The sequence below is a fragment of the Teleopsis dalmanni genome, chromosome 2 (genome assembly GCF_002237135.1).
Source record: "Teleopsis dalmanni isolate 2A chromosome 2, ASM223713v2, whole genome shotgun sequence".
In the NCBI taxonomy this organism is placed as follows: domain Eukaryota; kingdom Metazoa; phylum Arthropoda; class Insecta; order Diptera; family Diopsidae; genus Teleopsis; species Teleopsis dalmanni.
In genome coordinates this window covers 112,262,727-112,275,652 of record NC_051847.1, presented here as the reverse complement: position 1 = coordinate 112,275,652, position 12,926 = coordinate 112,262,727, and the positions used below count along the sequence as shown (strand labels likewise).

General features: G+C 28.3%; 1 protein-coding gene across 1 annotated transcript; it reads right to left on the bottom strand.

Annotated features, from left to right (window-relative positions):
- On the bottom strand, positions 1-12,621 carry LOC119686149 (putative mediator of RNA polymerase II transcription subunit 26). The gene is made up of 7 exons (XM_038100643.1): positions 12,494-12,621; positions 4,060-4,153; positions 3,137-3,218; positions 2,092-3,051; positions 1,865-1,996; positions 1,697-1,774; positions 1-1,450 (listed from the first exon to the last, which is right to left on the bottom strand). The coding sequence occupies exons 1-7, from the start codon at positions 12,576-12,578 to the stop codon at positions 35-37; spliced, it is 2,847 nt and encodes a 948-aa protein (XP_037956571.1). The 5' UTR covers positions 12,579-12,621; the 3' UTR covers positions 1-34.
- Between the last annotated feature and the right edge of the window lie 305 nt (positions 12,622-12,926).

Below are 12,926 nucleotides of genomic sequence, written 5' to 3'. Positions count from 1 at the left end.
ATTTCGTCTGACGTTGTATACGTTAAGCCCATTATCAATCGACATTATTAATTTCGCTTAAAGCTCTACAAGTTTCCATTTGATCTTCCTCCATTTTGAAAACTTTGCTTTTGAGACCACATAAAATTTCTGCCGTTGCTATATTTTTTACTGTATGCGGATTACTTAAGTTTAACTGATTGTGATTGTTATTATTGTTATCACTATCACTCAGATCAGCATGGATGGGATTGTCGTTCAAAGTCTCATCTAAGCCATTGTTATCAATATTTATTCCATTGCTAGCATCGGTTTCTGTACTGTTGCCATTGCCATTGCCATTACCTTTGCCGTTGCCGTTGCCGTTGCTGCTGCTGTTGTTGTTGTTGTTGTTGTTATCATCGTGATCATCCTTTTTAAACTTCAAACTTCTTGCATTGATCGCATTTAGGAGTGCTGTATTTTTATTGAAATTAAATTTAATATTGTCATTGTTGTTATTATTTTTATCTTTATTTATTATTTTGTTCGAAGTATAATTATTATCATTGTTGTACTCATAGTCCCTGGTCATAGTGATGTCTTCGTTAATTATTTTCTCTTGCCCTTTTGTTTTTAATATTTCTATTGACATTGGTTCTACAGCCATTTGTTCTATATCGGATAATTCTTGATTACGTTTTTCCTCGATTTTATGATATTCATTTGCATTTGAATTAAGTGATTGTACAAGATTCAATGCTTCTTCTTCTTGTTCATGTTCTTCTTCTTCTTCTATTTCGCCCTCATTATTACTGTTATTGCCACTATTATTATTGGATCTATTACAATTCTTATGTTTCTCCATGAGTCTGATTTTGAAATTTGTGTGTTGTGGCACTTGATTCATATTTGTTGGAGTATTAATATTCGTACCCTGTTGATTATTGTTTGTATCATGATCCATTCCATAGCATTCCATATCCTTCATATCCTTCATGCGTTTTTCATTTAGTTCGTCATTGTAATGCATTAATATCTTTCGCTTAGCTAAAAATTTATGCTGTTTTCTAGATGTATCTAGCATTTTTTTGCTGTTAGCCTGCATAATGTTGTAATTGTCTGGTTTTATCGTTTCAGAAACTGTGTTGCCAGCATTTACTATGTGATTAAAATTATTATTGCTTGTATTATTATTGTTTCGATTGAGATTTTTCATAAAATTTTCAGCGAGCGATGCCTTTGATTTTATATGATCACGAAAATTATTGAACCCTGGAACTGGTAATTGTGCGTTACTGTTGGTAGTCGAGACACTACCATTTATATTTGGATCCAGTTGTTGTTGTGGTTGATGTTGGAGTTGTACATGTGGTTTACCATATGGAGTTCCTGTTATATTCACACTGTGAGTAGCTTTATCGAAGCGACATTCTGTGGATTCATTTTCGCTAGATAACTTAACATCTTTTGTGTCGTTGTCCAAATTTTTCTAAAAGCAAATATTTAAAAGAGTTATTTTAATATGGTTATTTATAAATCGAGAAATGCATTTGTACTATAATACATATGTAACTGTGTTACATTATTTATGGAAGGATGTTTAAACTGAATAAAAGCATCTCATATTAAAATGAAATGAAATAAAATACTTTATAATATGCTTTATTTTAACATAAGTTATCCTTTTGTTATTCTACAGGACATGATAGATTAGGATTTCTTAACTAAAACTTACTTCGGTGTGTAGGCCTTTTATTTTCATAGCTTCGGCAACTTTTAAAAATACCGGCAAGTCTTCATATTTTACATTAACCTATGTGATATTAATTAAGAAATTAATTAAGAACTAATTAAGAAATTAATTTGAAAATTTTTCTGAATTTTATCTAAATTTTAAACCTACCTGTCCACTATACATAAAATCTAGTAGACCTGCCATATGATTTGCTTCTACATCTGCCATAAGAAGTATTGGATGGCTTGATGGGTTTTCTAAAAATATTTGTTGGAAATACGGACTACAAACTGATAAAACCTAAAAAGTTAAGATTATAGCATTTTTATAAATGATTGATATTGAATAATAAAAATTTCTTCGGTTAATAATCAATGATTTCATTTTTATAATACCAATTTGTGTGCCTTGAAGATTTTGCCACCGGCAGCAATAGTAACGTCAACCATTTTTTCATCTTTTTGTAACGTGTGGAATCCCCGACACATATTGCCATGAAAATTATTCCACGATAACAGGTACTGATCGATGGTGTTAGGATCCGTAAATTGTTGTTGATTTTTCTGTTGTTGCTGTTGTTGTTGAAGATGAAGTTGTTGTGCTGCTTGATGCTGTGCCGTTTGTATGTGTATTTGCTGTGCTGTTGTAGGTGGTGTTGGTGGTGGTTGTAATTGTTGTTGCAATTGGTGTTGTAGCTGCTGCTGTTGTTGCTGCTGTTGATGTAACAGGTGTTGTTGCTGTAGAGAATGCAATCCTGGAGGAGGTGTAGGTTGTTGCAAGCGATGAGAATGTGATTGTTGATGTTGTTGTTGATGATGGAAACGTTGTTGCTGTTGCTGCTGATGTTGTTGTTGCTGTTGTTGTTGTTGTTGCTGTTGTTGTTGCTGCTGTTGTTGTTGTCGTGCATGTTGTTTCATCTTAACGATATTTTCTTGTTGTTCTTGTTCGCGTTGTCGTAGTAACTCATCCTTAATTCTGTATTGCTGCATGCTTAGATTATCTACACTTTTTGAAAGTTTCGACATATCATTGCTATTAAATTTTGTATTCGACAACATCGGTTTAATATCGTATTTTAAGTCGCTAACTGGAAACTTCTTGTCGTTAGCCGCCCGTTCTTTTTGACGTCTTATTAATTCATCGATATCCATATATGCTCCAGATGTAGCAGCTGCAATTGCCGAAGCTATAATAGGATCATCCTCAAAAACACTGTCATCAATAGTTTCTTTTAAAGTTTTCGTTGATGAAAATAAACGAAGAGATGGATCGTTGACTTGATCACTGAAATATACATCCATAAGTGTAAAAAACGGCCATTCACGTCTTTTGGGTTCCTCGGACATTTTAATTGCCTTGTTTGTATTAATTTATAACCAAAATTCAAACAAATTATTTAATAAGCAGTATTGTTGTGTATTTATTTTGAAATAATTTTACCTTGTATTCTTGGAGTAAATTATTCCATTTTTTAATGATTTTTGACAATGGCAATGGGACGTTAAGCTCACGTTCAACAACACTTGAAAAAAGAAACGACAATTTATTACACACTCAATACAATTGTTACAAAGTTTCCTAACCCATGCTATCAATAATGTACAAATATGTCACTACTAAAACTTAATTTAAATATAGTAAGTCATATACAATACTATATTTATATTACTAGAACATCATATGTACGGTTGAAATAGCTGGAAAAGTACCTCGAGTATATTGAACAATTTGGAGGCCAATAGAGAGGTTAAGCCAATATGGGAGAAGCTTGGAATAAATTGAACTTTAAGAATTTAAAAGTAGTAAATTCGATTGGATTTTATAGAATTTTTTGAAACCTTCCAGTGGTGATATTTAATGGTGAATCAAAAGTTGATATGGAGGGGAACTTTACATTCATTAGTCTAGTAAGTGAATCTGTAATTTTCCGAGTACGGTGATTTGGCAACCGATTTTAGTAAAGGTAGCTAAAATAGCTATTTCTAGTGAAAACACATTTTTTGTTGTGCTTTATGTAAGTATCAGATATTGTTTAAAAATAATAGCTCAACAATTGTTTTCATAAAATAATGAAAATAATTAGGAACTGCACCCAAGGTAATAAAAATTTAAACAAATAATTTATTTATAACAGATAGAATATGTGGCATATCTGATATATAAATATTGAATAAGGAATGTCTCAACAAAAGAAAAGAAAAGATATCAGTGCACTAAAGTGATGGTTACATATGCAAATCGTATTAACGTTAAAATTACTTTTATCATCATAAAGATCCTTAACTCTATATCATCGTAACATTCTATGAATTTTTCTTCTATTAAGCTTATATATCATGCAGTATCGTAAAATTTCTACTTACGCCCAAGCATACTTCGATGCATTTCTTTTGCCTGTAAACAGTGGAGATAGTTCGGCACGTAATCTGATTAGTGACTTCACTTTTTCTGCTTCCCCTAAAATATAGTAAGAAAATGAAATCTTTATTAATAACAATAAGGTTTAAGTCATTAATTAGTATTTATGATTTTTATAAATAAATTCAATATTGGAAAGCACAGCAATTGTATTTGTTGTTATTTTCATTATCTATCGAGCAATAGATATAGGAAGAACATTAACTAGCTTTATTACTCATAAACTATTGGATCTTATTGACTTAAAATTAACTTAAAAAGTTATAATAAAAAATTTTATAAATAAATCAATTTTGCTTTTGAAACGGGCTAATTCAGTTCAATTGTTAAATAATACACTATTTTGAAAAAATTTAGTTTTTAAGAAATTTTTTAATTAAAAATATGTTAAATGCAATTGACCAATTGACAAAATTATTATAAAAAATTTTGACCATCAAAACAATAAATTCTTAAAAAGTTATATTAAAACTACATTGACTACATTATGTCATAAAGTTTTCAAGCGCAGCCAGCTCCTTGAGGATTGTTACAATTCCTTTGGGAAAATGTTCAAGTGGGACTGAAGGCGAATTATGCACGATGTGTTGAATCTCTCCACTTCTATTACTAAGGCTATGCACAGATCATGTGATCTGATTTCATAAGAAGTATGTATTTTTAACTGATATATATATGGATGTGTTGAACATCCATAACTGTACGTCATTATATGGAAAAAACATATCTTTACATATATAAAACACCATGGCTTTCAGCTTACTAAAAAACACTTGTCAATAAAAAGACTTATTGGTTATTAGCAATTGTGAAATTATGAATAATTATAAATATGTTCTCAAATGACATGGGTCATTTTTGGGTTAGACAAAGATTAGATATATTGGTTAGCTGAGTTTGTATGTGTCTTAAGTGCATAATAAAGTGCATTTTGCTTCTTCTACCGTAATGATATCATAATTTGATAATATATGATATATTATTTGAGTTTTCGATTAAATAAATCTTTGTCATGTGTACATGTATCCTAATATTTTATAATATTATAAAAAATGTGTGTATATGACTGTGTGTATATAAAAAATAATGACCGAAAACTATTCAACGTTGAAGAATTTATTAACAGATTTCACTTTCGCTCATGACGTTGAAAATATTTGTGCTTTCTTGCTTTCTTGCTTTCTTGCTTTCTTATTTATTTTCTGAATTTTTTAAATGTTACACATGGACATATTGTAAACGAGCGAGCGAAGAGCATACTTCAATTATTCCATATACCGATGCATATGTGAACACCAGTGAACACCACTGAACACAATGACAACGAAAAGCCAATTCGATCACAAGAGACATAAGAAACGTGGTGGATGGAGGCATGCGTTGATGGTTCATATGGAGTGGAGTGTTATTTTGTATTTAGTAATAATATGAAGTGGCTTGGTCAAAAGAAAGTTGTGTACAGTTTTGTAATACCGGATTCCAGGCACCAAAGAATAACTCATAAAATAAAATACGTAAAATAGAAAAGCTTACAATTGATGGAATAGATGGTGCGAAATATATGCACCAACAAAATGAAGAAATAATTACGGATAATTAAACAATTTTAACATTTGATTCTAAAAAATAAAATTAAAAATAAAAATAAAACTAATCAAACTAATAAAACTAAAATATATGTTATAAAATTTATTTTGTTAAGTAATTTATGGTATATGAAGAGAAAAATAATTTCATTTAATATTGTATTTTAGAATTAAAATTGTATTACATATAAATAATATTAAACTTAATAAATGATTTTGATTCCAATCACACACACACACACATGCACTTCTAAATGTAATTTTGCCTAGAAATATATAGTATAAACTATAAAAATAGTTTTTAACTGTGTATGTGACGTCGTTTCTATGTAGATTTACTCGTATGTGTGAGTTGAGTACGTCGTAGGCTAAGGCAAAGTTTCACTTTCTTCTTAACATAAGTTCAAGTTGTTGTATTGCTGACTTAATGGAATGCTTAAGGTGGTATCTCCTCTTACCTTTTCTAACTAATTTTGGTATGTACACCAACATTGTCGTATTCTGCATTTTCCAAAAGCAAACAAATATGATAGCAATTATGAGCAAATGTCTTTCACTTTATTCATTTATTCATTTTTTTATTTTGTTTATCCTTTCTTACAAAATCGACATCTTAACCAATAAGTGCACGCTGTGGGATACGCAGGGCTTGTGAGATTTCATACTGTAACTATTCCAAGCTATTCTAAGCTGCTGCACCAATGGTATCTGTTACGATATTTAATGCTTTCTTTTACTTTCTATTCTTAATCTTCAACCAGCTACAGCTATTTCTTGATGCTTCTTAAGTAATTTGTAGCTAACCTACAGCATTCATGTTCAACGCTAATCTACAGCATTGTTGTTACCATGGGTTTCTCTTTTGACCTATATTTTTCGGAATTCTAAGTGTTAGTGTTTTTTGGTTTTTTTCTTTAGATATAGCGTTTGGTTGCTTCCGTTTTTACTTGGAAATATTTATACACAATGCCAGCATTGAATTTTGCTTAATTGTTATTCTTTACATTGATGGTAAATATCTTGTTGCTTGAGAGATTGTTTTCTGTTATGCCAGTTCAAATATTCTAAAGCATGGTCACGTTTTTTTACGTTTAATGAATGCGATTATAATGTGTGTATTATTCTTACTTTCTTAAAAAATTTTCTTCTTGTTTTCACAATTACGCACAGAACAATTATTGAACAATTTTTTTTGTGCATTGTCTTTAAAATTTATTAAATTTTCCATATATGAAGACAAACATCTCGACTAGTTATAAGGAAACTTGCTAGTAAATATGTAAATATATTGTTTCAAATCTTCAGCAAAATCTTTGTGATTTAATAGCTTTATCGCGTGTAGATCGTGGGAGACAAAAAGATTCTATTTTGAAAAGTTATTATTTCGCTAATTTTCTGACATTATTGATAATGTTTACTATTTTTATATTTTTCTTTATTTGAACTTTTAAATTGTGCTGAAATAATTTAATAATAAATATTGAAATATTCATTTTTGTGTCTCATCTATGTATTTTTTTTTATTTGTTATTTGAAATACTTATAATACTTCATACAATAAATATGAATTTAAATACGGCTAATACTTCAATCAAAGCTATGGTACTTAATTTAGATTATTTGTCAGAATATGCCAGAATATGCCAGAATATGCCAGAATATGCCAGAAATAATTTAGATTATTTGTCAGAATATGCCAGAATATGCCAGAATATGCCAGAATATGCCAGAATATGCCAGAATATGCCAGAATATGCATATGTGTATGCGTGGTTTTAAAAATGTCTCGTTAAACTAAAGACTTAAGAAACAAACTCAAATTTAAATTTTCTGCAGTTAACCAATGGAAATATTATTGTACCAATTAGAAATGTGTTTATATTGTGAATGCATTTCAAAATACATACTTGTATATTTTCATTTGATCTTGTGATTACCATAAATTCTCATTTTACTTTCTCCATTGTAAAATGTGTTTATATATGAAGATAAACTGAGCGAAGTAAGAGAAATTGAAAACATATGTATATGTATATATCATAATTCCAACTGCATAAATAAAGAAAAAATTGCGAAGAAAATGCGAAAAATTTGAAGAAAACCACTTTACCAAAGTGAAACGCAATAGTCACAAAAGATTCACTGTTGATTCACTGTTTTCTTTTAATGATTAATCTGTGAATTTGAAACTTGAAATTTGAAATTCTCGCTGACAAACCAAGTTTCAATTTTAGAGATCAGTTAGTTGAATGCAAACTTAACTAAAAATAAAATTTATAGTTATTTCTTGTATATAGTGGTTTAATATACAAATGAAATCCTGGAAAATTCTTGGTTAATTTATTAACCTTAACCACCCAGCAGTTACAGTACAGTACAGCCAGACAAGATGGGCATACTATGTTAAAATACTAATAAATATTGAAATTACTATAAAATAAATACCATCAAGAAATGAACACCTAAAATAAGTTTCTAAAAATTGTTTAAGATAACATTGATTGTAACAGTCAGTAGAAAACCACTTCTTTTTTCTGATTCTTCTTGTTAAATTGTTAAATTACATATACACGAGCCGAATACATGTGTATGTGAGTGGGGAAGTATGTGTATGTGCACGAGAAAGAAGTTTTCAGCTTTTGTTGTGGCCATGTAAGAAAACGAACATCCAATAACAAATGAAAAGCAGTCAGCTTACTTTTTAGTAAAAGCGTACTTCTTGCCCGCTTACCTCTTAATCTTTCTCATATTTTGTATTGTTTACTGTTTACTGTTTACTGCTTTCTGCTTTCTGCTTACTTATGCCTTTTCTTCGTTACCTATAATTTTCACTTGTATACTTGTATGGAATTTGCCTTAGTATTAGAACTTTCACTTTAGCTTGCTTCACTGCTACAATGCAGCTATTAATGTTTAGTTCAATTCGGATGTGTTGGGTTCAACGCAAGCTACTTCATTTCTGTTGTGTATGTATAGAAAAAATCTTACATACTTATTTATTTATACATGTCTGCACTCTTTCGTTATGATGCGGACTAAGCTGTTTATTTGTGATTTAAGTTTAACGCTCGTTCAATGTGGATGAATAGGTACGACTTATTCCCAAACACCAAACACATCATGCATCCCTTGATTCAAAATAATTTATTACTTCTTAAGATGCGAAATATATTTGATGGATTAGTTATATAAAAATAAAAACGATGTGATCTAATTGTTGTGAATAAAAACTTTATTATTAATTATTAGAACTGATTTTATTAGACATTAAAAATGTTATCACATCTAACTGAACTTACTTTCTTGATGAAATGCCCGTCACAAGAGTAATGCTTGTTAAAAATATTTCAATTATTAATAATTTACTTTCATATAAATTATATATAGAACGCAGGAAAATATCATAGTGCTCAGCGTTTGATTTTGCATTTACATTGTTGCTTATGAGATTCATGTGCCTATGAACCTCAACCCAATCCAACCCAACCCAAATTGTATTACACAGTTGAATAAGAGGCTGCAGAATAATAATTGGGAAATAAGAGTAACATCAATCTTTGAAATGTCTATGAAAAAACACTATAACACTATAAACATTTTGAATTTAAAATTTAAACATTAAAAATTAAAAATTAAAGTAAACAAAAACACTATCGGTACATTAGTTCTAATGTACTGAATTCTGATTCGTATTTAGCGCTTTATAAATATGTGTATACTTTTTGGTAAATGAAATTTCAATAAATAATATTTAGTGAAATTTGAATGGTAGTGAGGTGACAATATTCGCATCTGAAGTGATACTTTAAATGTTGGGATTTGTAATACCTGATGACGTCCATTAGAAATAGTTTCGTAACCTTTCAGCTTGAAAATGTCATTAGTATGTTTATGGATATATAAAATAAAAGATTCAAATGAGCCGATTATACTAATGCCAGAGGATATAAGAATTACGTTCATATAGTGAAAACATTATTTTGTGTTATTGTTGTTTATTAAAAACAACATCTTATATGCAACTATTATTTATATTATTATTTTGTTTATTTTGACAAATTTTTTTGAATTTTGGAATTTTCTTAAGAGAAATATAAAACAAAAAATTCTAAAACTTTTAGTTAATATTTTATTTTATTCACATAAGCATTTAACAGCTTAAATAATATTAAAAATGAGAATTAGAAACTGTTCTAAAAATATAAAAATAATATTATATAATAATTAATTTAAAATTATCAAGCTAACTTAATAAAGAAGTTATAAACACGGATTTAAAATTTATTATTAGAGGTGATTATAATAACAGTATCTCAATATAAAGAATGAATAAATTAAGGAAACTAAAGAAACCCAATGATATTAGTGAGGTCATAATTAAAGAAATTTATTATCGAAGAAGTTATCATTTGACGGGTATAGATGATCAAATATGGGCAAATAGTTATGTATGGGTTATAAATTTCCCAGATCCTAAGCAATACAAAGTACTGTACTGTATTTAGTTGTCCCTTAAAACAATTTATATTATATAATTTAAACAGAAATATTTTTCCCACAAACTGCATTGTCTGTACTTATTTATATATGTAGTTTTCTATCATCTGTCCGTTTACTTGTCTAGCTGAATTGTTAATCTGTGATTTCATTTTTATGTATTTATGTATTATTATCAATGTATGCCATTATCTGCATTTATTTTTCTATATATTTCTTCTTCTTTCTTCTTTTTTTGTTTTTTGGTGAACTATTCACGCCATTTTCTACGTTTCTACTTGTATTTAATATTTTTTTTCTCTTTTGTTGTTGTTAAGTGAAAGTTATGCCGACGATTGCGAATAAAAATAAAAATTTTATTTGTGAAGAATATAATTCTCTTCATCAACTTCTTTTAGTTTGACTTTTTACTTTAGTTTTATTATTTGCATTTTTCTTCTTTTTTCTTTTTGATTAGATTTTGTTTTTATTTTGTACGTATTTTAAAAATAGTTGAAAATAAAAGTAATATTTTTTTGTTGGCTGCAAAATGTTGAAGTAAATGTTGAGGATGATTGTCAACATCAATAAAATCTGATAGTCCCAAACTAATGGGCTTTTTTGAGTAGAAATATTTAGATTATTTTGTTGAATATTTTATTATTACACCGATAATAATAAATTCCATTACAAATTCTCTCAAATAATGCATGTTGCAGAAGATATAACTGAACTACTAATAATACAACATAAAATTTACTACATGAAATTTACATGAACTTAAATTACTTTGGCGATATACGATATACTTGGATGTGATGTTGGGATATCAAAATTTTTAATCCAGAAGTTTCTTCAAAACTTCAAAACTGCAAAATTCATTCAAGTTATTCCTTTTTTTAATTTTAAAAACTGTTTCGATACATTTATTGTAAAATATTGTTAATATAAAGTCGAATACTAAAATAAAGATTTTAGAAAGAGTATCAAATTTATTTTATGGAGAATAAATTCTTTTATAACTGTTCTAAACTGCGGGTAGATAACTTAATAAATTATTATTACATTACATGAATCTATATCTTTAAATATATCATAAAGTACACCATAATGGAGCATCGGATGAATGTGTTATGATTTTATATTAACAATGAGCCAAAGAAATATTACAACTGAAAGAAGCTTTAAATTGAATCGAATGGAATTAAAAAATAACGATAACAAAATTTTTTTGGCGTTGAGTATTAAGTATGCTTTACGAACAACTTTCACCTATTAATATTCGTGTCTTATATTACCACTGAAGCTATAGATGATAAAAGTAAAAAGCAGTAAAAAGCGGAAAAACAGAATGAGCAGTAATAGCATTCAACTTTTGAGAAACATTATTGTAAAGCACATTTATAAGATACTTGTATTTTAATATGTGGTTGTGCAGATACTTTCGGAATGTAAGCACTTAGATGGGGCACCTCACAACTGACTAAATAAACAACGAATGTTGTGAAACTTTCTACAAAATCACGTTTATTCAATGTTCAATGTTCAATGTTCGGTCTTCGGTGTTCAGTGTTCAGTGTTCAGTGTTTAGTGTTCCGCATTCAATGTTCCGCAATCAGTTTTGACTGCGCAGGTTATGAATTTCTGAAAACTTGAGAATTGTAAGATGCGAAACGGTAGTCAACGCTGTACTGACGATCATCGATTGTACATTGCGAAGGTCTTGCGAACTGTTTTCAAGTTGCAGTTTATTGCAATGGAAAATAGTGTAGTTTTTCAAGTTACACTTCCATCATCATTTGTTTTAAAATAAAAAAAATATATATTTCTTTTTAATCCTATCAAAAAATGTATGCAGACTGAAAGTATAAATGAGCCTCGTTAATTATATAGTTATTGTTTTCCTAATTTGACATAAAAAATTTCTTATTGGTTTTAGTAACTTATTTTATTGGTTAAATCTACAAGATGATAAATCAATTAAGGGAAAAATTAAGGGAAAATACTATGGTAGAGAAATATAATATATATTTTTATTATTATTGTTATTTCGTATTTAGCTGAGAAACAACTGATATGTTTTTTAAAACTTTAAAGTTAATTAATACAAAAAAAATATTTTTTTTAAATTATATACATATATACTATATACAAAAAATAACTTAAATTCTATAGAGAATATAAATGTATTGGATATACTAGTATTGTAAAGATATGCTTTCATTTTCAAATTAATATAAAAATTTTTTAATTTTCTTCATTTTTTTAATGTATTAATTCAAAAGTTGATAAATTAGTTTTGATGGAAGAAACTTACAGCAATATCGTGTCGAGTACTGGCAGTTGGTATTGACGCTGGGTGGTAAAATCTCATTAGCAGCCATTATATCATTGGCAGCCATATCCACGAATTTTGTTCAGATTTTGATTGCAACTTGTATTGACTTTTTATTTTCACTTGTTTATTTTATAGAAAAGTTTGTTTATTGTTATCCAAATACTTTCTTTATTAATTATACTTTTTATGTCAAAAGTTGATTATTAATCGATATTAGTTTTCATTTTCACTTAAAATAATTTTTTAATTTTAATTTTAATTTTAATTTTAATTTTTGCATAATCAATATTTGCATGCATTTATACTCTGCTTCAAGCCATCATAATGATCTTATTTAAAATTGTTTCAATATATAAAGATACAATTTCGATACAATTCCTTAAATCTTCCTTATTATTAGTTCTTAATAAAT

Excerpts from the sequence above, each read along its gene's own strand:
- LOC119686149 (XM_038100643.1), bottom strand. The coding sequence starts at position 12,578 with ATGGCTGCCAATGATATAATGGCTGCTAATGAGATTTTACCACCCAGC. Across the intron at positions 1,775-1,864 it reads ATTTTATGTATAGTGGACAG|GTTAATGTAAAATATGAAGA; the intron begins GTAGGTTTAAAA and ends AATATCACATAG. Across the intron at positions 1,451-1,696 it reads TAAAAGGCCTACACACCGAA|AAAAATTTGGACAACGACAC; the intron begins GTAAGTTTTAGT and ends ATTTGCTTTTAG.